We start from the raw sequence: 27,805 nt of genomic DNA, 5'->3' as shown, positions 1-27,805 counted from the left end.
CCAAAGGAAACTGTTTTTACAGAAGACAAAAACTAGAAGCATGTCAATGAAGCAGAAAAAGACTTGTTTCAAATTCCTTATCAGCTTTCTCATCAGTTTTAATTTTTTGTTAATATCTATTAAGTACATGACATATTTAATTCCTGTTAGTGTTAAGAAGCTCACACCTATCACAAAGATACATCTTCATGTTCTCCCAAAGTGCCATTCCACTGGAATGACAAGAATAGGCATAGCTATACATGACTCCAAGTGAGACAACAAAAGGCATTAACGTCATTGAACCAAATTCTCAAAATATTTTGATTTAACTTTTCTATAACTCCTCATGTACTGAGAGCCTTCTATTGCTGGGATTCTGGGTATAATTGGAAACAGTTCTTGTCCAGGAGCAGCCCACCACCTGTGAGAGATACCACACAGAAAAATCGCCATCATACTAGATCAGAGGTCCCCAACCTTTTTGGCACCAGGGACTGGTTTCATGGAAGACAACTTTTCCACAGACCAGGGAAGGGGTTGGAGGATGGTTTCAGGATGAAACTGTTTCACCTCAGATAATCAGGCATTAGACCCACATAAACAGCATACAACCTAGATTCCTCACATGTGCAATTCACAATAGGGTTAGCGCTCCAATGACAATCTAATGCCACTGCTGATCTGACAGGAGATGGAGCCCAGGCGGTAATGCTTGCTAGCCTGCTGCTCACCTCCTGCTGTGTAGCCCCATTTCTAACAGCCCATGGAACAGTGCTGATCCTGCCCGTGGGTTCTGGACCCCTGTACTAGAGGCTGACAAAAGCTAAAATAACAATGTGGACACAAAGTATTATAACAAAAGCTCAGAAAAGGATCAACTTAACTCAGTAGGAAAGTAGGTAGGGCAAGTAAGAGAAGTAAGAGAGGAAGGGCACAGTGGTAAGCTGTTAGAGGTTAGTATGCCTAGATCAATGGGTGCAGTGAGGACAATGGAACATGAGGCCAGAGAAGTTGGCAGGGAACGGACTGGCAAGTGCTTCTGTAGGATACTAAGGCATTATTATCATTATCCTTAAAAGATAACTGTTTAAACAAAAACAAAAACTATATATTGTGGGGTTTGTAACATATGTAAAAGTAAAATGTATGATAACAACAGCATAAAGGCTGGGAGGGGACAAATGGGAGTATACCATTGTAAGGTTCTTATCCTGTATATGAAGCAGCATGCATTCACTTGAAGGTAGACATACGATGTAAAATAACTAGTTACATAACAAAATTAACTAGCTAACATGCAAGCACAGGGGATGAAATGGAATTCTAAAAAGTAAAAACCGCATAGTCTCGACCCAAAGCTCCTTCAGCTGATAAACAACTTTGATAAAGTTTCAGGACACAAAATCAACATACAAAAATCATTAGCATTCCTATACAACAACAACAGCCAAGTCAAGAGCCAAATTAGGAACACAATAGCCACAAAAAGAATAAAAGACCTAGGAATACAGCTACCCGGGGAGGTGAAAGATCTGTACAATGAGAATTAGAAAATACTGCTCGGAGAAATTAGAGATGACATAAACAAATAGAAACATAAACAAATAGAAACATTCCATGCTTATGGATAGGAAAAATCAATATTGTGAAAATGGCCATACTCCCCAAAGCAATTTATAGATTCAGTGCTATTCCTATCAAACTACCAATGACATACTTCCCAGAACTAGAAAAAACTACTTAAAAATTAATATGGAACAAAAAAGGGCCTGAATAGCCAAGGCAATCCTAAACAAAAAGAACAATGCTAGAGGCATCATGTTACCAGACTTCAAACTATACTACAGGGCTATAGTAGCCAAAACAGCACGGTACTGGTATAAAAACAGACACACATAGACAACTGGAACTAAACAGAGTCCAGAAATAAGAGTACACACGTATAACCCTCTAACCATCAACAAAGCTGACAAAAACAAGCAATAGGGAAAGAACTTTCTACTCAACAAATGATGCTGGGATAATTGGCTAGCTATATGCAGATGACTGAAACTGGGCCCCTTTCTTACACCACATACAAAAATCAACTCAAGATGGATTAGACACTTAAATGTAAAACCCAGATCTATAAAAACCCTGGAAGACAACCTAGGCAGTACCATTCTGGACATAAGAACTGGCAAAGATTTCATGACAAAGATGCCAAAAGCAATCATAATAAAAGGAAAAAAATGACAAATTGAATCTAATGAAACTAAAGAGCTTCTGTACAACAAAAGAAACTATCAACAAATTAAACAACTTACAGAATGGGAGAAAATATTTGCAAACTATGCATCTGACAAAGGTCTAATATTCAGCATCTATAAGGAACTTAACAAATTTACAAGAAAACAACCCCATTAAAAAGTGGGTGAAGGACATGAATAGACACTTTTCAAAAGAAGACATACATGCAGCCAATAAGCATATAAAAAAAAGCTCAGTATCACTGAACATTAGAGAAATGAAAATCAAAATGAGATACCATCTCACACCAGTCAGAATGGCTATCATCAAATTAAAAAGTAAAAAAAAACATGATGAGGTTGCGGAGAAAAGGGAACGCTTACACACTGTTGGTAAGAGTGTAAATTCGTTCAACCATTGTGGAAAGCAATGTGGTGATTCCTCAAAGAGCTAAAAACAGAACTACCATTTGATCCAGCAATCCTATTACTAGGTATATACCCAAAAGAATATAAATTCTTCTACCATAAAGACACACACATGCGTATGTCCACTGCAGCACTATTCATAATACCAAAGCCATGGAATTGACCTAAATGCCCATCAATGGCAGACTGGATGAATAAAATGTGGTACATACACACCATGGTATACTTGCAGCCATAAAAAAGAATGAGATCATGTCCTTTGGGACATAGATGGAGCTGGAGGCCATCATCCTTAGCAAGCTAACACAGGAACAGAAAACCAAATACCGTATGTTCTCACTTATAGGTGGGAGCTGAGAACACATTGACACGAACAAGGGAACAACAGACAATGGGGCCTACTTGAAGGTGAAGGTGGGAGGAGGGAGAGGACCAGAAAAAATATCTACTGGGTTCTAGGCCTAATATCTGGGTAATAAAATAATCTGTACAGGGGCGGGGGAGAAAAAATAATAATAATAAATAAATTAATAAATAAATAAAAATAAAATAATCTGTACAACAAACCACCATGACACGAGTTTATCTATATGTACCCCTGGAACCTAAAATAAAAGTTTAAAACAAAAGTACTCAATTCAACCATAAAAAGAGGAAAAAAAGAACAAAGAATAAAAGAGACTAAGAAAAATCAATTATCAAGATAGTGGATTTAAACCTAATTATGCTAATAATTACATAAAATGTAAATGTTCTAAACACCCCAATTAGAAGGCAGAGATTGTCAGTTTGGAGACAAAAGAAGGAACCAACTATATGTGGCCTGAAAGAAAACCACCTTAAATATAAAGACAAAAGTAGTTTCAAATTCAAAAGATGAAAATAGGTATATCATGTTAGCAAAATTTTTAAAAAGCTGTAAGGTCTAAAATAATATCAGACAAAGTAGATTTCAGAACAAAGAATATTACCAAGAATAAAGAAGGTCACTTCATGATAATAAAGAGGTCAAATCGTCATAAGGACGTAAGAATCCTAATCATTTATGTATCTAATAACAGCTTCAAAATACATGAAACAAAACTAATAGAACAGCAAGGAGAAAACTGACGCATATACCATTACGGTCAGAGATTTCAAAGCCTCTTTCTCTCATAATTGATAGAGATAGAAAGAAAATGGGTAAGAACACAAAAGATTTGAACAACACTATCGACAAAACCTAATTGACATTTATAGAACAGTCTACTCAACAACAGCAGAAAACATTCTTTTCAACTTCACATAGAACATTTACTGAGACAGAGCATATTCTGAGCCATAATCTGAGCCTTGATAAATATAAAAATATTTAAAATGTAAATAGTATGTTTTCTGAACACAAAGGAATGAAACTAGAACTCAATAATAGAAGAAAATTTGGGAAATTCACAAATATGTGGAAATTAAACAACATATTCCTAAATAACCCAAGGGTCAAAGAAGAAATCAAAAGGGGAATTCAAAAGCATTTTGATCTGAATGAAAATAAAAACACAAAGTCATAATTGGTGAGATGCTACTAAAGTAGCAGTGGATGGAAAATCTAAATGCCTATACTAGAAAATAACAAAAATCTCAAATAAATGATCACAGTTTCCACCTCAAAAGCTAGGAAAAGAAGAGTGAATTAAACTCAAGCAGAAGATAGGAAATAATAAAGATCAGAGTAGAAATCAAAAAAAAAAAAAAAAAAAAAAAAGAATAAAACCAAAAGCTGACTCTTCGAGAAGATCAATAAAATTAATAAACCTGTAGCCAGACAGATGAGAAAAACAAAAAAGGTATGCACATTAACAATATCAGAAATGAGAAAAATGTCACTACAGATATTTTAATTCTTTAATATTCTTTAAAGAATATTCTTTAAATTCTACAGATATTAAAGAGTAAGGAAATATGATAAATGACTTTATGACAATAATTTAACAACTTGGATTAAATGGACAAAATCCTGGAAAGACATAAACTACCACAGCTTACTCAAAAGAAAACAACAGCCTAAGCAGTCCTATAGCTACTAAATAAATTAAATTTGTAGTTAAAAACCTTCCCACAAAGAAAACTCAACGTCCAGGCAGCTTCACTGGTAAACTCTACCAGATATTTAAGTATGAAATAAGCTATTCCAGAAAACTAATGAAGAGAGAATAATACTCAATTCACTCTATGAAGCCTCTTCTCCACAACCTCATCATGTTTTGTTTTTTTTACTTTTTAATATGATAATAGCCATTTCTGACTGGTATGAGATGGTATCTCATTTTGATTTTCATTTCTCTAATGCTCAGTGATACTGAGCTTTTTTTTTATATGCTTATTGGATGCCTGTATGTCTTCTTCTGAAAAGTGTCTATTCATATCTGATACCAAAACCTGACAAAGCAATTACAAGAAAACTACAGACTAATATCTTTCATAAATAAATACTGATGTAAAACTTCTAAACAAACTTTTAATAAACCAAATCCAACAATTTATAAAATGGATAATACATAATAAACAAGCTGAATGTATCCTGGGAATGCAAGGTTGATTTAACAATCAAAAATTAATTGATGTAATCTACCATATTATAGGCTAAAGAAGAAAAATCATGATTAAATCAATCAATGCAGAAAGATCATTTGACAAAATCTAACATCAATTCCTGGTGAAAACTCACAGCAAACTAGGAATAGAAGGGAACTCCCCCAACATGATAAAGGGCATCCACAGTAAAAACCTACAGCTAACATTATACTTCATGACGAAAGACTGAGAGTTTTCCCAAGATCAGAAAGAAGACAAAAATGTCCGCTCTCATCTCTTCTCTTTAACATTATACTGGAGGTTGAATCAAGAGTAATAAGGTAAGAAAAAGAAATAAAAGGCATTCAAATTGGAAGGGAAAAACTGGAATGCTCATATACTGCTGGTAGAAATGTATACTGGTACAATCACTTGGAAAAGACATTAGCAGTTTTTTAAAGAGACTGTATAGCTGTCATATGATCTAGCCACTTCATCCATTAGGTATTTACTCAGGAGAAAAGGAAATATATGTTCATACAGACTTGTACATTAATGTTCACAGCAGCTTTATTTGTAATAGCCAAACAGTAGAAACAACCCAGATGAATGAATAAGCGAACTGTCATGGAGCCATATAACGGAATTCTATTCCGCAATAAAAAGGAATGACTGTTAACTCATACCACAATATGGATGAATATCAAAATAATTATTTGATTAGAAGAAGCTAGGCAAAGAAAGAACATATTGTATGATTATATTTCTATAAAACACTAGAAAATATAAACTAGCCTATAGTACTTGGGGATGGTGGGGAAGGCAGAGGAAGTGGGGGTTATAAAGGGGCATAAGGAAATGAAAACTTCTGGGAGGTGATGGATATGTTTGTTACCTTGACTGTGATGATGGTTTCTCAGGTGTATACTGTGTCAAAACTCTTCACATTCTGACAATGACAAACTGAAATAATACTCCAGAGGAGGTACTTTACAATGACCTATTCTAATATATTGCCTCCAGGAATATATTTTATTTAAAAGTAGGGGGTCAATTTAACTTACCCTTTGCAAGCCACTGGAGGAGCATAAAGCACACTTACACCACTTAAGGATTTGCAGATGTCCTTAACGTCTAACTATAAGATATTTCCAATATCTGGAATTGGAGTGGGGCCAGGTAGGAGTTTCTCTCTCTCTCTGAGCTGTTTTCAGAGTGAAAGGAAAAGAAAATGGGAGAGAAAGAGCACTAGGACCACAGCTAAAACCACTGAAGTCTTCTCTTCTTACTATGACAAATATGAGTTTGCAATCCAAGCTTTTATAACACTCCCCGCTCATTGAAAATATGCATCTGATGTGCAAAGTTGTCAATTACCTACATCAGCTCTAATCTTTTCTGAACTTTGACCCACTGACAAATAAAACTAAAGTGAAAAACAATCTCTTCAAATTGTACATATTAAATCTGAATCTGTGTTGCTTACTGTCTAAAGAAGCAGGGGCGTGACATAATTAGCTCTGCATTTTAAACAGAACATTAAGAAAGCAGTATGAGGGCAGAGCTAGAAGAACACCCAGAAAAGGAAAAATCAGAAAGGCCAGATGACTGCCAGGAGAGAATGAAGTCCCAGAACCCAAGGAAATAAAGAATTTCAAAACAAAGGACAAGATAGCATGGTACACAGACACAGACTAGGATGTTCAGCAGCAGTAATTGACTGGAAGTCTGGCGGGAGAGCCCCACTACTCAAATATTCTTGACACATGACTACACTCTGAGACCAAGTGCACCTCTTTGGGAGAAAGCCAGGAAGGAAGGAAACAGTTTAGAAAACCAGGCTATCCAACCCAACCAAGTGATGAGATGAAAAGATCGCACACCCAGCTGCCCCTCCCATCCACCCATGGCACAATCAACTACTTCCTGAAAGGCCTGGCAATATACCATGCAGGGGTATGGGAGCCCTCAAGGCATCACCTTTAAAAGCCAGGATGGCAACACAAGCCCTTGCCATGCACCAAAATTGTACTTTTTGGGACCACTGAAATTTCTTTGCTTAGTTCTCAAAACTGTTATTAAAACATGATGTAGAGCTCCTATTGATAAATTTTCCTCATACTGAAGGATTCCAACAAAGCAATGAACAGGCATTACATGAGTGTTTCAGTTCATCAGGAAAAGTCAGGGCCCTCCTCTGTTGGGAATGCCATCAAATACTGACTTGGAATTTAACAGGATCCTCTGCAGTCTTCTATCTCTTAGGTCATGATGATACTAATAAGGATAAATAGATCTAGTCCATTTGTCCCCTAATTAAGTTGGTCTGGCTGGTTTCTAGCACACACGTCGCCTCCACTTGCAAATTAAGTGCCATTTCATTTTATGGTTCTCAACAAGCAAAGTGTACATACAAGACTTACCAATGGCTTTAATTGATTCTCCTGGAAAAAGTGGAGCCTCTTCCATCTGTGCCAGCTTATTTCCATCCCTTAGAGCCTGGCAGAAAAAAAAAAAAAAAAATAGGAGTAAATCTCACTTTCTATGTACCTGTGAAGAATTTTGGTGTTCTGTGATGTCACTATAAGGCTACAGAAGCGTGCAAAATATAAGCACCCAACCCCTTAAAAGACAATTTCAAAGCTCAGCATCACAAGACGTCATGCTACATATTCTAGCAAATTGTTACAACATATTTAAATTTCACAGTTAGGAAGCATTAATACATAAATGGCTTGACATGACAGAAAGATACTGTAATCACTACACAGATAGCTATTAAAAGGTGTCTCTAGAATTTGCAAATAAGGTCAGAAAAAGGTTACCTTCTGAGCATGAAACTAATACAAATAAAATCAACATGAGATACAGGTGCTTAGCTAGCTGTAGAAATGACCCAGCCTATGAGAGAGTTTGGGAAGGCCAGAAGTCTCATGAAAATAACCAGGGAATAGTCTTGGTACAGTACACAATAGGAAAGACCTAGGCTTTGGTACTGCAGCCCAGCTACGTGTGTGTGTATGTGCTCATGCACTTTGCGTGTGCAAAGTGTATGACTGGAGACATGAAGAGTGAAGTTGTCAGTGTTTACCCGATCTGGGCTACAAGGGAGTGTGCTCTCCTCTGGCAAGCAAGAGTATTCCAACCCCAACTGTGGAACAGGGTGTTTTCATCAGGCATGTCCCAAGACAATCCACTTGGCAATAACATCACACTCACCAAGAAAATTGCTAATGATTTACTAGGTTTCTTGGCTACATGATGCTAGGAAGAGGATAACCTTGGATGGCCAGAAAAACACATGCCCACGTTTTTAAATGAGTAGATTGGCACTGTAGCCCAGTAGCCAGTCTCTTGCGAGCTTGGTTGGATAGTGCCAGATAATTCAGGGGAGGTGAGAAAATGGTGTTCTTGAACTACAAAGCTAGGGACCAAAGTCTGAACTCGGGACCTATTCCAAGGTATTGCCACCCTGTGAGATGCTGCCAAGGAAACCAGTCACTTTCTCGTTGGCATCTCCGACATAATGTGTCATGAATAAGAATAAGGTGATCAAAACCCCAGCAATTTCAAAGCTGTGTTTCATAGAGCATTACTTTTCCAAGAGATGTGAATAGGTCTTAAAGAAAAAAAAGTTTGGGAAATGCTGGGTCAAGCAAAACAAGTTCAGCTGCTTTTTTCAGTGAGATATCTTTAGTGTGTTAACGTACACTGAATCAGCAAGAGGGCGCTAGAGTATAATGCATTTCTCATACCTAGTTGATTGGGGACTGCTTTTTCCACCTGTTAACATCAGAGGCCACTAGCGTTCAGCAGAAAACAGGTCGAACAATACTGTTTTCAGCATCATTTTGTAAAGCAAAATATTGTTAAATGGATGTGTTTTATAATTCTAATCTAAATTATTGAAAATTCAAAACAGTAATTATTTTCGTAGTTACAACAATATTTCACAATGTTTTATTAAAGGACTTAAAGGTCAATTTAGAAACACTACACATAATAGTCTCATCAAATTTTATAAAAGGAAAAAAGCCAAACTATAAATAGCAAATTCAATGTTGAATGTTGGTCAGTGGTATGTCAGTTCTACTGGGAGGGCACAAAATGACATGGTCCATCCTCCTCCTTATCAAAAGATGCATGGTTAAAATAATATGGATCAGGAATCATTGTTACCTCCCAACAGTTAATTCAATTCCAATTTTTAGTCCAGATTGGTTTTTGAAGACATTTTCAGCCAAAAATTTTTGGAAGTTAACACATTAAGGGGGAGGTGTAGAGAACCATTAATGGATTCATTTTTATTACTCACATCTGATTTGTAAATATATTTTATGCAATAAAGCATAAACTAACACGTATACTTATAAATGTCTGGTTTTAGAAACACTAAAAGATTCCCAATCATAGAAGCCTTAATTTGAAAGTCTGCTTTATGCCTGAACTAGTGACTAATTGTACAACATTTCACAAAATGAGAAAGCTACTTTAATCAATATCAGAGTTTTAAATTACTTCAAATGTCACATTGTTAAAGCCTATTTTAATGGCTAAATATTATCACATACTATACAGACTTAAGTTTCTTATATGTTAAAATAAATGGAAGCAGATTATTTTGAAATTATAATTACTAAAGCAAGCTACTTTAATCAACTGAATCTGGAGGAGCTTAGGAAAGATATGACTCCCTTTATTTAGAGAAAGCCACATCAAATATTTTAAAGTCCTCAATCCAGGACTACTAATAATGTTGCATATAGGAGACAGAGATGATCAGGACCATTTTAAGAATGCACAATGCTCTCAAGATAGAAGTTGAAAATCAAGGATTTCTCTTCTCTTCCCATCGTCATGGTAACTTTGGCTTGAAACATCTGTGCATTTATATGTCAGTGAGACATAGCAAGACAAACCTCTCACTAAGGACAAATCTGGGACATGCTTTCTAAATGACAAAAAAAAAAAAAAAAAAAAAAAAAAAAAAAAAAAAAAAAAACAATTGTTGGAATAAAACAAAGAAGTGATCCAATTGCTTCAGATTTCCCCATAGGAGATCCCTTTTGTAAAAGAAACACATTTAGCTTTAGCATAGAAACTCAAAAGGAGAAGAGTTTTAAAAGCTTGGAGGTTTTTTGTTTGCTTTGGTGAGTATAGTAGATTCCGTTTATTAAGCTGCTGTTAGGAGAAGGGACTCACACTTGTGCTACATTAAGCTTTTACTGCAACTACGAGGTTGCACAGGACATGATTTGACCCTTGATTTATCCAACCCATGTTCAGCACAATCAAAGGATGGAATATTCTTGTAAACTAAATTTGATCTCATAAACACACCCATTCCTCTTGGTGCTGTGACTCAGTGTTGCCCAACTGGGGAACTCCCTCTGATGACCTCCTCCCAACTTTGTTCCAGTGACCCTGAAAGTCCAGCTGAGGTCTCCCAGCTCCCTGAATTTGTCCCTGAGGGCTCCAGCCCACCCAACAACCCTGACCTCTTCACTACTTTTCTCCTCAGCCTGAATCCAAGCCACCAGGTGGATAGTTTATATAATGGTTGCATGCCAAAAGCAGTGGCTTTCAAACTGGGCTCTTCAAGTTGCTTCCGGGGTCAACAAAGGACGGTGGGGCTGGATGATGGTGGACAATGGTGCAGCTGAGCACCTGGGGCATGCCACGCTTCCCCAGAGCTGCTCTTCTTTTGGTTTCACATAAGCATTGGTACTGCAGCTTTAAAAGACTCCAGAGAGGGTCTAGAGGTACTGAGCAGAGTAAGCACTTCAGAATACTCTATGAATAATTTTGTATTCTGATTAATATATGTAACAACTCCACAGATATCTACATGGTACCAGGTACTGTGTTGGGCACAGATCATGCATATTTGAAGAAAGCAAAGTGTGCACCCTCAAGGAGCACCCTTGGCATATATATCTGTCCCCTCTATGTCTGTGTAAATGTACTGCAGAATCCTACTGTGATGGATGGTTATTATCCCCACCAATAACCCTATCTGGGCAAACCAAGAAGACACAAAATGTTGGATAAACCAATTTTTGCAAATAATGTCATATGGAATCTACTAAATTGGACAGGAGGGCACTGCTATTGCGGTAGAAGCATCTGGAAAGTTTTGCTTATTATCTAGAAGTCTAGTATGAAATGGCTTCTAAATACATGATCTGTAGCTACAAACAGATGAACATGTAGAACTTGCCACCTGATCAGCTTCAGCTTCAGAAGGGTAGCCATTGTGTTCTTCCTGAATCTCCTGCACAGCACCAGGTGCATGGACAAGAAAAGGCAAAGAGGAGAAAGAGAAACACGTGCAAACAGACAGGTGAAAGGACAGAATTTCTTTTTTAAGGAGACAGTAACCATGTAAAAGTCAACACACCTTTCATGACTTTGTAAATTACACTTTTCCCCTTGGAGTTAAGGAAATAATGTGTAGGCCATCTACAGCATCCTTGGCCTAAAATGCAGTATCTAGTCTGTGTTTGTGTTGGGGCAGAAAAATGAAAAGCAAACAAACATCATGGATTTCAAAGAATGTACTATCTTTTTAAAATCAAGCAATATTATAGCATATAGCAAAGAAACAAAATAACAGGCACATACTGTACTCATAGAAAATGAAGCATACCACAGAAACCCGGTAAAGGGCAAAGTCAAGCCCAAATACAAAGGCAGTTCATAGACATGTATTTTAAAGACAGTAAGTATTCATATGCTCTAAAGAACTATTACATTGTTCAGGGATCGATTCCACTGCATACATGCATATATCACATGCTGGAGATTTTATATATATATATACACTTAGCAATAAGCATTAAGAAATAGACGTGTATATATGTGTGTACACACACACATATATACATGTGTACACACACACATATATACATGTGTACACACACATATATGTGTGTATTCTTATTGCTTATTCCTAATTAAATTCTGTGATTTATAAATCAATATCATATTAAATATCTCTAATTAAAGGATTAACACACTTCCAAGAAACAGCTAAAAAGCCACACATCTTTATTTAATTTTTCCAATCCCTTTAAAGGTATATTGTTCTTAATTTCTTTATAGAATTCATTATTTTTCAAAATTTTAAAAATTGGACTTTTTATTCAGCAGGTGGTAAAAAGAATATGAATACTGAAGATGACAAGACTGTAACCTCTTTTTAAAGTTCTATCAAGTCTCTGAGGTTAAAAATATTAAAATTTAGCACATATATATATGTTTTTTTATTTTTGCTTCATGAAACTTTGGTTGTAATGACTTGGTTTTACAAAGGCAACCAGTGAAGAAATAGTGAAGCTTTAAAAGAATTTGCTATTTCCCATCTTTCATTTTTGTCAGTGAAGTACAATAACTCCTTAATGTAGTTTTATACTTTATCATCAGATTGAACTTAGTACAGTTAGTGAAGTTTAGTATACTTCAAGACAGTATCATTTTTCAGTGCAGCCAGTTTTTTTAAATTTCCATTTTTAAAATATAAAGAAAATAGAATCATTAAGTTTTTAGAAACAGAAAACTCAATGAACAAAAAATACAACATTGCAAAATTCATGGAAGTGTAAAGCCAAGCACTAATATTTAACAATGTGAATCAATGAAAGAAAATGGTTCCCACAAGCAAAAGAAAACATGGTGAAAACAAGACAAAACAAGGAAAACCAACTAGAATAACAAGACTTAACTTGCTTATTTTTGTACTACTTCATTGGCTTCAATAAGATTAAAACTTTTAAAATGAAGTTATTAAATTATACTATCAAAATCCACACTGTTTTCATTAAATGGAAATAGGTTTTCAATGTCTGTTAAATGCATGCACATTACCAATCTTTGTCTTGCTTTATGAATATTCTGAAATAAAGGGAAGGAAAGTCATGAAGAAAATATAAGCTGTAACCCACTATATCTGTATTTCTAAAAAATAGTAACTGGGATAGATTTCGCTAAATTTAGCTTCAAGATTAGCACTTCTACTTTTTGGATTCAACATGCAAACACAAATATGACTTAAAATCTTACTTAGATAGGACAGCCAACTAACCGTTTTTTTTAGTTGCTAAATTCTGTAGCATGAATTACACAATAAACAAGATTAAAAGAGACCTCAGTAGCCCTAGCCTTATAACCCCAGCCATGAATGTCCATTTGGTCATAATTCATGTAGTACAACAAAAGTCAGTATTGCACACTTGTAACAATTTTAGCTTCTTGCCGTCGCACACATTGGCTTTTATTGCACATAAAAACACTGTAACAAATAAAGCGTTTCTAGTGAACACTTAAAGCTATAACATAGCAGAGCAAATTGATCTGAGTGATTCATAAAAACCAGTGAGAAGGTAAAGAACACTAAATAGACTAAGTGTTTGATAAAGCACAGACACACACAAGTAGGAGGCCCATCTGCCGAAAGCCAAATATCCTTACCCTTATATCAGGCCTCCTGAAAACCTGTTAGTTAAAATACAGAACATCATCATCATGGACATTTACTATTGACCTGTGAAAGATGCCATTAGGTTCAACAGCCCATTCCCTAAGAAACATCATAATCCTCTAAGTCAAACCAACACGATCAATCCTAAAACATTTGCCTTCTAAGTTTCATTTGATATCAAATCAATCCTAACACATTTGTCCTATAATTTTCAGGGAAGTCTATGATTTGGAGAAACATGTCACCCTTAGGCTAAGACTAATTACATTACTTTAAACACGAATCCTTCCGTCAATACAAACCCTTCCATCAAGTGCTATTACTAGCTATTGTAAACAGGCTATGTTCAAAAAGTTCATTAATTTCCGTTTGGAATACTGAAAGCATTTCCCCCAAAAAACCAATGATATAAAAAGGCAGTCATATGCCCAAACCAGCCCAGGAAAACAAAACCAAAAACCACAGAAACCCCCACCATGGACCCAGAACAAGGACAGCTCAGTTCTAGGACTGACGGTATCATAAGGCTGAGTTAACTGCAAAGCTTAACCTAGTTTCTATTGAAATTACATTTCCAATTCATACTTAGGACTCCTGAATTAAACTCCCCCATGCGGCTGCCAGTGAGAGGAGGGTGCCCGCTCCCCACCCCAGCACCAGCTGCATGGCCAAAGGGAAGCTCCAGGCAGGAAGAGGTAAGTGGCTGTTCCTAGAGGGGAGGGAAAGCCCAGCTTTACTCAGTAGGGACTCTGATTTCAGCAACAATATTCTTGTTGTGCCTGAGGCCTGTGAATCCTAATTGAACATGCAGCATACACGTTCAGAAAGCCCTGGTCAGAGGGAATGGCCGGCAGAATGAATGGAATTTTTTAAAAGCAAATAGTTGTAATAGCCTGGGAAGATTTTAACCATCTCTGTTCCCCATTTCAAAGTCTGCTATCCTATCTTCCAACCACTGAATGTTCTATGAAAACAAATCATCAGGAAAGAATCACTGGAGGTTCTTACTAGCTTTATGGTTTCACTCAGGATGCATAAGATCACATGATACAGATTCAAAAAAAAATTACTGTATTATTATTAAAGTAATCTTTGAAGTCATTAAAAGGTATCTGAATTAAGTGATGTCATAGCTAAAAGACAAAGTCTACACATAAGTTACTAAACACAGACTATTCAGACTAAGATACCTAAATGTCTGTTTTGGGGAGGATGGATATGTTTACCCTAATTGTGGTGATGGCTTTACGTGTGTATTTACGTCAAAGCTTATCAAACTGCATACTTTAAATATATGAGGGTTACCATTTGTCAAGTATACCTCAAGAAATTTGATTAAAAAGAAAAGTAGTAATATGCTTACGGTAATAAAAAACTCAAAATAGTAAGTCTCCCAGAGCTTCATTCCCCAGTGATAACCATATTTAAATAGGTCTATTTTTAATCTGAGAATTGCTTCCATTGTGATATACTTTCATTTCTTGATTTGTCAACTTTAAACAGTGTCTATTGATCTCCCATTTTAAAAGATGAGAAAATAAATTATCAAACTACTACCTCCCTCTTCCCAATCTCTGCTGATTGAACTGCTAATTTTGAGTTCTTTTGTTTTCCCTCAGCAGCTGCTGCATCATAAAAAACACTCATGACTTTTATGTTTCAGATACTCTAAGCACTGTATTAATACCTTTTGTTCTCAGAACAACCTTGTAAGATAAAAACTATTATGACCAGGAGCAGTGGTTCATGCCTGTAATCCCAGCACTTTGAGAGGCTGAGGCAGGTGGATCACTTAAGGTCAGGAGTTCAAGACCAGCCTGAGCAACATTGTGAAACCCCATCTCTACTAAAAATACAAAAAAATTAGCCGGGTAAATTAGCCGGGTGTGGTGGCAGGTGCCTGTAATCCCAGCTACTTGGCAAGCTGAGGCAGGAGAATCTCTTGAACCTGGGAAGCGGAGGTTGCAGTGAGCTGAGATCACACCACTGCATTCCAGCCTGGGTGACAGAGCCAGACTTGGTCTCATTAAAAAAAAAAATAACAACAACAACAAAAACCACAACCTATTATTGGCCCCACGTTTTGATGAGAAAACCAAGGCACAGTTTAAGTAATCTGGCTGAGTTCAAGGTGGCAGAGCAAGTAGTTAAACCCCAGAAGCCTGGCTCTGGATTTGTGCCTGAGCATGGCATCTCTATTGTTAACCCATTTAAACTACAGCCCCAAACTTATTTTGACCCCTCAAATGTTAAATATCTCTGAACTCCCTTCAGGTTTTTTAAATAAATCAATAACTACCCTTTCCTCCACCTCTTTACCTCCCAACCTCCATTCTGTAACAATTAATGTTGTGATGCTTTGTCTATAAATAGATAGTAAAAACTGAAAACTAAAAAATAACATTCACAATAAAATGTTTATGAAAATATTGTCCACTGCAGAACCAAATTGTGCAACTGAACCTTGATATAGTTTGGACGTTGTTCCCTCTAAAACTCATGTTGGATTCTAATCCCCAATGTTGAAGGTAGGGCTTGGTGGGAAGTGTCTGGGTCATGTGGGTGAATCTGTCATAGTTGGGTGCTGTCTTCGAGCTAGTGATTGAACTCTTTTGAGATCTGGTTGTTTAATAGTGTGTGGCACCTCCCGCTGCCTTGCTCCTGCTCTGGCCATGCGAGATGTCAGCATCTCCTTTGCTTTCCATCATGATTGTTAGCTTCCTGATACCTCCCCAGAAGCCAAGCAGATGCGAGCACCATGCCTCCTGTTAAACCTGCAGAACTGTGAGCCCAGTAAACCTCTTTTCTTTACAAATTACCCAGTCTCAGGTTATTTCTTGATAGTAACGTTAGAACAGCCTAACACAAATCTCATATATGGCAGTCATAACTCCTTGTCAATAGGCCTTTGCCACTGGAAGGAGAAACTAACTTGAAAAAGGGTGCAAAGGGGTGAGATGACAATCTGCTTTAAACTCACATAATTCTTTACCTACTGCCATGAAATCCTCAGTGTTCTTGGTACGGCAGGGGAGAAGGTCAATGGAGGCTTACCCAAAAGTCTCTTAAGTTGATACCTATTTTACCATGTCCCTCTCCTGAAATAAGCCATTTCAGACACATGCACAGAGCTTCATTTTCTTCTTAAATCTGATTCTGATGGAAGCCAGAGGAGAAAACAGAAGTTGTAAGCCAGGAGGCCTGGAAGCCAGTTCTCACTGGTGATTCAGGCTTCCTAATGCCTGCATTCTGGGCCTCAGTTTCAACACAAATAGAATGAGGGGAGTCTATAAGATGACTGCCAAGACCCTACCAGTTCCAAACTCTAAGGATTCGGGGTATCTAGGCTAGGCCTCATTAGAAGACTTAAGAAAACGGCTCCCAAACTGAGGCTGAGGGAGGTAAATCAGCCTGGTGGTTAAAAGAACACACTCCAGAGTGCAATCCCAGCTCCAGCACCTACTTACTGGCCACAGGACCTCAGACGAACCGCATACCCCCTTGGAATCTTAGTCTCCTCTGAATGGGAGATGTCAAGTGCACCTCCCTTGCAGGTTGTTGGCAAGGTTAAATCATTAAGATAACTGTACCTGGGGTGGATAAGTAACCTTTTTCAGTTGATGAGTCTTAGTTGCCACAACTTGTGCCATAACTATTTTCACACACCCCACATCCATCCCCTCCCTCTACTTCTACACGTCAAGAACCTATGAGAAGGTGCAGAAAAAGTTGATAGTGATGCTTATCTATTTAACATAGCAGGCTTACTACCCCAAAGTCAATGCTACTGGCCCTTGTCATGCTCTAAATGGCTTCCACTAAATCAAGAAAAAGCAACAAAATTTTAATTCGTGTGAAAGTTTGTGTTGGGAATAAAACTCCCTTCCTTTGTCCTTTGGGGCACTCCCAAGCAGTGAGGTGAGGACTTCTGTTGACCACTTGCTTTGGGTAGACTTGAGTAAGGGAGGCAGTATACCTTCCCCTTCTAGGATCTGCCTGCCAGAGAGACCCTGAGGATACAGCCTCGTCTTCCCAGCCTGTGGAGAGTTCACCTCTGTGGGCCCTGCCCCGCAAAAGAGGCCGCAGTTGTCCAGGGCCACCTTTGGGTGCACATGTTTAACTCTAGAATGATGAATGAGGCAGCCCACCTAAATCAGCCCCTCCCAGCCAGCTTTTGTCAATGAATAAAGCTGATACTTAGGTCTAAATCTGTTTGGCTCCTGTCTTAATTCTTGATAAGGTAATAGCTGACACCCTGAAATCCCCAAAGTGTGAAAGTATTTCAGAAAGTTTTCAAATACAGCCCGTACTAGTACTACAAATAATAACAAGCAGTTGCTAAAGGCTTGCTATTACACCAGGTACAGCACTAAATGCTTTACGTGTTAGCAACCCTCCCACCCATCCATATGACAAACGAGGGAACTGAGGCAGTGAGAGGCCATACAGCCAGCAGCAGCAGAGCAGGGATTCAAACCCAAGCTGGCTGGCTTTAGCAAGCATGCTCATGACCCCAACATAGCCCCACCTAAATCTGTTTCCCTTCTTGAGGGGGCTGACAAAGACCCTTAAGTCAACTCCCAGAATGCCCTACTCTGCCCCGCTCTCTCCTCCCACCACAGCTTGTTAATATGTGTCTATTTTAACACTTACCACAGGCCAACTTGTACTATAATTTTCTGTGTCTCTTTGCCTGACTATGAACTCCATGCAGCCCAGCCCAGCCCCTTGCACGTAATAGGTACTCACATCATGTTTCTAAAAGTGGAGTAGTGTTCAGCAATGACAACACACTCCTCTTGTATTTGTTCTTATACATTATATTTTTGTAGAGTAATAGCGTACAGTAAATGAGCATTTGTGTTCCATCCATATGTCGCCTCATTTAATATATTCAATCTCTGCTATAATACCCATTACACAGATGAAGACACTGAGACTCAACAAGGTTAAGTAACTTGTTAGTCAGCTAGTTAGTGACGGGGCTAGGATTCAAGGTAACATGTTCTGACTCCAAATTTTATCTTTTGGATAAATCACATGAGAAAATTCTAAGTCAAATAAATATCAGTTTTTTATAAGTTCTCTTTGAATTTATGCCACTAAGAGGCTTCTTCTCAATAAAATATTGTAATATTGGAGTAAAAACTCCACTATTTTCTGCCTTAGGTATAAAGTCTATGATAGTTTTGCTTTAGCAATCAGATTGCTACAAAATAAGGGTTTTTTTTAAAAAAAGGTTTTGCTCTGCTAAGAAGCTGGAATTGTCAGGAGATGATCTTCTTGCTCTAGTAAAACTGAGCATGTTTGTTAGAGCCTCAATAACCAGAAGTCTATGCAGGCCAATAAAAATCTAAAATAGTCAATCTTCCCGATATATTTTTTTTAACAAGGTCATCAAAATACAACCCTGAGGCCAGATGCAGTGGCTCACAACTTGGCTTCCCAGTACTTTGGGAGGCCGAGGCAGAAGGATTGCTTGAGTCCAGGAGTCCGAGACCAGCCTGGGTAACATAGAGATACCCCATCACTACGAAAAATAAAAAATTAGCTGGGTGTGATGATGCATGCTTGTAGTCCCAGCTACTCAGGAGGCTGAGGCAGGAGGATCACTTGATCCTAGGAGGCCAAAACTTCAGTGAGCCTTGATGGTGCCACTGTACTCCAGCCAGGGCAACACAGCAAGACCCTGTCTCCAAAAAAAACTACAACCCTGGTTTTTGGGCAATGAGTCACACCTAAACCTTACCTGATGCCTTTGTCAAACCTTGACCAAAACAATCACTCTAAGGCCCACCATGAAATGTGGCAAATGAGCTGTTCATTTCTATCCTGGCTGAAGTATACTGGCCCAATTTCCATTTATAAAACTAATGAGTATATTTATAATTGAACTAGTAGAAAGATAACTGTTGATATTCTTGTCGTTAACTAAATTTATTGTAAGAAACATAATAGTTAACTTCTAACACCTTTTTTAGCATAACTGTATTTTCCAGTTATAAATGCCATGATACAAAATTGTACATGCAATACAGAATCGTTCAGCAGTCTAAAAATCTTGACTTTTTAAATCAAACTTTTAATTTTGGGATAACTGTAGATCTACATGCAGTTGTGAGAAATAATACAGATTTCATGTACCAATCACCCAATTTCCCCAATTGCAGCATATTACAAAATTATAGTACAATATCAGAAGCAGGATATTGGCATTGATTACAATCAAGATGCAGAAAAATTTCATCACTACAGGGAACCCTACTGTTGACCTTTTATAGCCACATCCCACTTCCCTCCCTGCTTTCCTCTCTTCTTGGCCCCTGGCAACCACTAATCTATCTCTATTTCCATCATTTTGCCATTTGAAGAATGTCATATAAATGAAGTCATACAGTATGTAACCTTTTGGTACTGCCATTTTTTTCCTGACATAATCCCTTTAAGATTCATCCAAGTTGCTGTGTGCATCATCCTTTCTTTTTATTGTTGAGTAACTGTCCATAGCACGGATGTACTACAATTTGTTTAACAATCTACCTGATGAAGAACATCTGGGTGGGTTCCAGTTTTCAGTTATTATGAATAAAACTGTTAAAAAACATTCATATACAGGTTTTTATGCAAACATAAGATTTAATTTGTCTTGGACAAATGCCCAGGAATACAATTGTTTGGTCATATGGCAGGTGCACATTTAGTTTTTAAGAAACTGCCAGACTGTTTTCCAGAGTGGCTGTACCATTTTACATTCCCATCAGCAATCAATGAATAATCTGGTACTCCACATTTGGTGTTGTCACTTTTTAAAATTTCCAACCATTCCGATAGGATGTAGTCATATCTCATTGTGACTTTAATTTGTATTCCCCTATTGAGAAATGATGTTGAACGTCTTTTCACATGCTTACCTGCCATCTGTATATCTTCTTTGGATGCCTCAAGTCTTTTGCTCATTTTCTAATTGGATGGTTTGATGTTTTTACTGTTGAGTTTCAAATATGCCTTATATATTCTAAGTACTAGTCCTCTGTCAGATATGAGGTTTGCAAATATTTTTTTCCCACTCTGTAGCTTGTCTTTTCATCTTAATAGTCTTTCACAGAGCAAAAGGTTTTAAATTTTGATAAATTTTTCCTTTTATGGATTGTGCTTCTGGTGTAAAGTTTAAGAAAAACAATTTACCTAGTCCCAGATTCTTAAGGTTTTCTTTTTTCTCTAAAAGTTGCATATTTTTAAATTTGTGATCCATTTTGAATTAATTTTTGTATAGGATGTGAGACTTAGATCAAGGTTCTTTTTTTTGTTTGTTTGTCTATAGATGTCCAATTACTCCAGCAGCATTTGTTGGAAAGGCTATCTTTCAACCATTAAATTGTTTTCATGTCTTGGTGGAAAAAAAACTCAGTTGGGCATATTTCTGTGGGATGACTTCTGGGTTCTCTGCTCTGTTCCACTGATCTGTGTGTCCATACCTCTGCCATAATCTTGATTACTGTAGCTATATGGTATGTCTTAAAGTCATTTAGACTGATTCCTCCCACTTTATTCTTCAAAATTGTTTCAGTTACTTCAGTTCCTTTGCCTTTCCATATAAGTTTTAGATCTGTATCTACAAAAAAATCTTTCTGGAATTTTGACAGGAATTGTGCTAAATGTGTATATCAATTAGGGGAGAAGTGACATCTTTCCTATATTGAATCATCCAAATACATGAACAACACTGCGTGTCTCCATTAATTTAGATCTTCTTTGATTTATTTAATCAATATTTGATAATTTTCAGCATATGAGTCCTGTTTATGTCTTATTAGATTTATACTTGCTATGGTTGAAATATATCCCCAAAATTTCATAAGAAAATACTTGCAAAGCGTATCTCTGGCAACGTATTAATATCCAGAACATATAAAAAAAACTCCTACGTCTCAACAGCAACAACAAAAACCACAAACATCACAAATAACAAGCATTGGCAAGAACATCAAAAAATGAGAACCCCTGTGTACTGCTGGAGGGAATATAAAGTGAAATAGCCACTGTAGGGATTCAAACATGTCCCCTAAATTTCATGTATTGGAAACTGAATCCCCAAATTCATGTTGCTTGAAGGTAGGACCTTTGGAAAGTAACTGGGATTAGATATGGTCATCAGGGTAAGGCTTCCATGATGGGACTGGTGGCTTTACAAGAAGAGAGATCTGAGCTAGCAGGTTTGCTCTATCTTGCCATGTGATGTCTCCTGCCATGCCATGATGCAACAGGAAGGCCCTGACCAGATGCTTACCCCTCAAACTTGGGACTTCCCAGACTCTAGAACTGAAAGTAATAAATTTATTTTCTTTATAAATTACCAGTCTGTGGCATTCTGTTACAGCAGCAGAAAATGGACTAAGACGATACCTAAGTATTTCATTGTTATAATACTAATGTAAACGGCACTGTGTTGTTAATTTTGGTCTCCACATGTCGCTATTTCTCTTATTACTTTCAATTTTTTTTTTTTTTAATTTTTAGCTATCAGAAATCTGACAATAACATGTCTTTGTGTGAATTTTTGGGGATTTCTGTCATTTGGGATTCACTCAACTTCTTGAATCTGTATGTAGGCTTATATGTTTTGCCAAATTTGGGGAATTTTCAGCCATTACTTTTTCAGGTGCTTTTTCAGCCCCATTCCCTCTCTCTCCTTTGGGACTTTAATGACATAAGTGTTAGATCTTTTGTTATACTCCCAAAGGTCCCTGAGGCTCTGTTCATTTATCTCTGTTACTCAAATTGGGCAATTTCTATTGTTCAGTTTTCAAGTTCACAGATTCCTTTTGTCTGTCCTCTCTATTACGGTGTTGAGTCCATCCTTTGAGTTTATTTCATAATTTATATTTTCCAGTTTTAAAATTTCTATCTAGTTCTTCATCTCTTACATTTCTTTGTGGAAACTTTTCTATTTTTTTTTTTTCATTGTTTCAAGCATATCTGTAATTGCTTATTGAAGCAATTTTATGACTTCTTTAAAATCTAACATCCCTATCAGCTCAGTTTTGACATCTGTTGATTCTCTTTTTTCATTCAGTTTAAGATCTTCCTCATTCTTAGTATAACAAGTGATTATTCCTTAAAATCTGCATATTTGAGGCATTATGTTTTAAGACTCTGGATCTTATTCAAACCTTCTGTTTAAGCTGGCTTTCTCTGACATTGCTCCAACAGAAGAGGGGAACTACTTCATTACTTCCAGGTGGGGTAGGAGTCCAGGTTCCATACTCAGCCTCCACTGACACTGCAGAGTAGAGGGCTCCTTATTATTGCTGAGCGGGGGTGAGAGTTCTAGCTCCCAGCTAGGCTTCCACAGAAACCTCCCTGGCTGAGAAAGAGGTGCCTCATTGTTGCCCTCAAAATGGCCTCTACTGACACCACAATAGAAGGGGCAACCTCCCTACCAATGGATGACAGTGAAAGTCATGACTCTCCAGTAGGTGTCCCTTGATACCACCACCACTCCAGGGAGTGGTTATGCCTCATTATAGCCTGGCAAGGGTGGAAACCAGGCTCTCCAACTGGCTTTTTTGATGGACTAGGTGTGGGGTCATAATTTTTTTCTGTGGTGTTTGCCTGGAGTAGAGTGGTTACTGTGTTTTCTTTTTGCTCGGCACTCCTTTCCTGGTCCTCTGGCTAGACAGAGTAAGCTTTTCTTATCTGCACCTGTTGACATTTCTGAGTCACTGGTTTCTTCAGCAATGAGTCTGGGACATATGTGGCAAAAACAAACCCAGGGAATTCACAACCATGTCACTCCTTGGGTCTTGAGGTCCGTAGCTAGTCTGCCTTTTCTACCTTTCAGAGTATTCTTATGTTTATTTTGTACATAATGTCCAAGGTTTTCAGTTGTACTTATTATGAAGAATAAGAGAAAATACACTTGCTCCATTTTTTCCAGAAACAAAAGTCCAAATCTTAACATTTTTAATAAATAATTATTTCCCCAAAAGACCATGATAGGATAACATTCTTCTATTACAGTGGTTACAAACTGGAGGCCTAGAGTAGTACAGGGTTTTTGAAAAAGTTCATTGCTTTTAAGGGGACATTCTGTACTCTCCAGTTCTCTACAGCACTCCTCCATGTCTGCCTAGCTCGTGAACTGTCCCATGAAGGCATTTGAGTTTGCAACCTCTGATTTATAAGTCACGAGGCCAGTCTATAGATTACAGGCATAGGTTTTGAAAGTTCATGCTAAAGTTTCCCATTTCATACACTAGGACCCAATTTAAGAAATGTTAACCAAAGCCCAGCTCAAGCATAATGAAGCCTTTCCTAACTCTGACTTTGCCTCCCTCCAAATCCCTTCTAGAAATTTTTGTTGAAGATCCAGAATGTAATTACAATACTATCCTATCCAATGATTAAGCTTAGTACAGGGCCTTCTCCATTTTCTCATTTTTCTTCAGAATGTTGAAAGAAGAGCTACTGTGTGTATGTGGGTGAGGGAAGGAGAACAGAGAACAGATGATGATAATGATGAAGCAAGAGGAAGGAAAATAATCACATTAAAACTATAGTGTCCTAATTTTCATAAAGCTGGCCCAAATCAAATTCTTTTGAATACAATTGAATAATGTTCTAGCAAGAAAGGCATTTAGAGGTGTATAATCTAATCGAAGGCCTTTTACCCTTCCAGATAAGGAAACTGAGCCTCAGAGACTATACAAGGTCACAAAGCTAACCAACATTGTTTGTATTACTCCATCATGTTCTCTTTTCATAGCCTAGTCCTACTTTCCAAACAATGAAAGCTGTGATCAACTATGTCACTTCTACTAACAGTTCCTAAAAATGTTTCAGTTTGTAACTGTATTATTTCATCTCATCTACAGAAGATTACATTCAAATTTTGTTCTTAAAATTTCTGACAAATTCAAGAGAGATGTTTTACCATTTGTTAGCCAGTAAAAATGAAAGCAATTGAGTTGGTAGTGGGGGGGAGGGGGCGCAAGCGAAACAAATATTTTATTACATTTTGTCTAACAGTCTTAATTTTCAGGCTAATCTTCAGGATGACTTGGTATTAAATCATGCATTTATTAATTTAGCTGACCCACAATTCAGTATAATAACTATCTACTCTTTCAGCTGGGACAATGCTTGCCAAACCTGGTATTTCACATACCACCTCAACAAGTTTGGCTTGCTGTATCTGCAAACCACCCATCTTAATTTCATATTTATTTTTATATTGATTTGAATTCCATTCCCTTTTAACACTTTGCCTGCTCTAAGCCTTAACATCCACTAAATCACAAGCCTGATGTGCTGATTTTTCTAATACACAAGAAAATAATTACATAGCCACTAAAATATGTCCACGGACATACCATCTAAACTCATCTCATGTGATACCAGTGATATTCTTACTACACTTCAGATGAGCTGACCCTGGGCTGACTATTCATGATATGAGTAAATAATAAAATAATTATTCTCCAACATCTGAGTTGCTAATTATTCAGGTTCGTAGTAATATATCAAAAGTTCAGGGTCCCATCACCAATTTTAACAGATAGAAACTCAGGAAGCCTAGGTTTTCAGATTTTATCATGCATAAAATTATATGAGACACTTGTTTCCCTCCCTCAGAGACTGATTCAGTAAATCTGGGATGGGGCCCAGGAAGCTGCATTTTTACAGGTATTCCAGGGAATGCTGTTTTGGGAAGACCCAAGGGTCACATTTTGAAAAACAGTGGATGAGGCCAGGTTTGGTGGCTCATGCCTGTAATCCCAGCACTTTGGAAGGCTGAGGTGGGAGGATCACTTGAGTCCAGGAGTTCAAGACCAGCCTGGGCAACATAGTGAGACCCCGTCTCTATAAAAAAAGAAGAATAAGAAGAAAATAAGAATGAAAAGCAGTGGATGGGAATGGGGGTGGGACAAAATCTTAAAATCACTCTAGCTTTTCAATAGGATGACTTGGGTCCAAATCCCAAGTCTAACTGTATGACCCTAAGCAAGTCACTTCATCTCTCTAGGCCTTGGTTTCCTCACCTGTTAAACGACGATTGTAAAAATAGCTACCTCAATGGACTTTTTTAAGGAAACAGGATCTCTCTCTGTTACCTAGGCTAGAGTGCACTGGCTTTTCACAAGTGTGATCACAGCACACTGTAGCCTTGAACTCCTGGGCTCAAGTGATCCTCCCATCTCAGCCTTCCAAGTAGCTGAGACTATAGGCCACCACACCCAGGTTCACTGGGTTATTTTAAGGCTTAAATGCATGACGTGTCAAAAAGCATTACAAAACCACAGAGCCTATATGTGTTAGAGGGCTGACGATGATGATGATGACATTGAACCATTCTCGGCAGCCTACAACTCAGAAGACAATCAGCATTTCCAATAAATGCAAGTACTCTGCTCCATATAAACATCTCCTCCCATTTAATTACTGACATTGAGTTTAATCTATAATAAATTAGCCCCCAATTTAAGTACGTATTTCAAATAAGATATTTACACAATAGATAATTTCACACATTATCAATTGAGGACTGCAACTTAAATCCTCAAGGAACTTTATCTGGATCTTCAGGGTCAATCCCATGTAACAGTTCCCATGCCAGAGGGTTCCCAAAGGCCCATTTTGGTTATCCTGATTTTAAGAATTACTTTATAGGTAGCATGTACAATTATCCTTGTGGTTTAGAAATAGTTTATGTATTTATTACATTAAAAAAAAAAACTTTGCAGGGCGCAGTGGCTCACATCTGTAATCCCACCACTTTGGGAGGCCAAGGTGGACAGATCACGAGATCAGGAGTTCAAGACCAACTTGGTGAAACCCCGTCTCTACTAAAAATACAAAAACTTAGCTGGGTGTGGTGGCACGTGCCCGTAATCCCAGCTACTCGGGAGGCTGTGGCAGGAGAATTGCTTGAATTGGGACCTGGGAGGCAGAGGTTGCAGTGAGCTGAGATTGCCCGCCGGGAGGCAGAGGTTGCAGTGAGCTGAGATCGCCCGACTGCACTCCAGCCTGGGCTACAGAGCGAGACTTTGCCTAAAAAAAAAAAAAAAAAAAAAAAAAAAAAAAAAATATATATATATATATATATATTGCTCTCTCCTTAAAGAAAGTGTAACAATCCCTGAATTATAAATTTAACACCAACTTTGCAGATGTGGCTACAGGGCGAATATAGCAAAGACAATTATAAAACATGCTCCCTTATAATAATTCATCAAAGACTTTAGCTATGATCCGATATAGGGACTTAAAATTTAATTTCCAAAAGAAAGCAAGCCTTATTTTTTCTGAATACCATCTGTTCAACCATTCCAACATGAGCTAATTCTGCTACACAAAATTTGTAAATAGACTAAGATTGAAAAAACTTAGTTGCTTCATGTTAAAGTACAGATTCAGTCTGATCTACTCATGTAATGTTAGAAAGCTATGCACACAGTCAACATTCAATCTTGTATAGGACACACACAACACTAACAACTATTCAACCATAATGAAAACATTACAGTTAACTCACAATTGTCCCTACAGAAAATCACCCTGAGGTGTGACAGCTATTCTCTGCAAATATGGGTTAGGTCTCTCTATGCAACAGGCAGTTTCTCAGCTAAGGTACAGGCAATAGGGAAACTGTAACTGGTGTAATCCACAGCTGCTCAGTGACCAGCCATTCACACATCAGTGATGCAGCAAATGCTTCTCCCACCTGGAGACAGTGTGTTTGCCTGGCCAAGTTTTAAGGTCCAGGAGCCCCAGCTGCTCTTTTATGGGCAAACATGAACAACAGGTAGCAGGAAAAACTATTAAGAAATATACTGTCGGCCGGGCACGGGGGCTCACGTCTGTAATGCCAGAACTTTGGGAGGCCGAGGTGAGCAGATCACGAGGTCAAGAGATTGAAACCATCCTGGCCAACATGGCGAAACCCCCTCCCTACTAAAAAATACAAAAATTAGCTGGGCGTGGTGGCGCGTGCCTGGGTAGTCCCAGCTACTCGGGAGGCTGAGGCAGGAGAATTGCTTGAACCCAGGAGGCGGAGGTTGCAGTGAGCAGAGATCGTGCCTCTGCACTCTAGCCTGGCACCTGGTGACAGAGCAAGACTCTGTCTCAAGAAAAAAAA

General features: G+C 37.8%; 1 protein-coding gene across 1 annotated transcript in view; it reads right to left on the bottom strand.

Moving 5' to 3' along the window:
* The window catches only part of MTMR1 (myotubularin related protein 1), a 72,183-nt gene that overhangs the window by 37,009 nt on the left and 7,369 nt on the right, over positions 1-27,805 (bottom strand). Inside the window, exon 3 of the mRNA XM_037728613.1 lies at positions 7,613-7,688. Within this exon, the coding sequence (XP_037584541.1) occupies positions 7,613-7,688 (76 nt within the window). The remainder of the gene's footprint in view (positions 1-7,612; positions 7,689-27,805) is intronic.

The sequence above is a fragment of the Cebus imitator genome, unplaced genomic scaffold, assembly GCF_001604975.1.
Source record: "Cebus imitator isolate Cc_AM_T3 unplaced genomic scaffold, Cebus_imitator-1.0 Scaffold273, whole genome shotgun sequence".
Classification (NCBI taxonomy): Eukaryota; Metazoa; Chordata; class Mammalia; order Primates; family Cebidae; genus Cebus; species Cebus imitator.
Note: the sequence above shows the minus strand (reverse complement) of the source record. Positions and strands in the feature narration are given on the sequence as shown.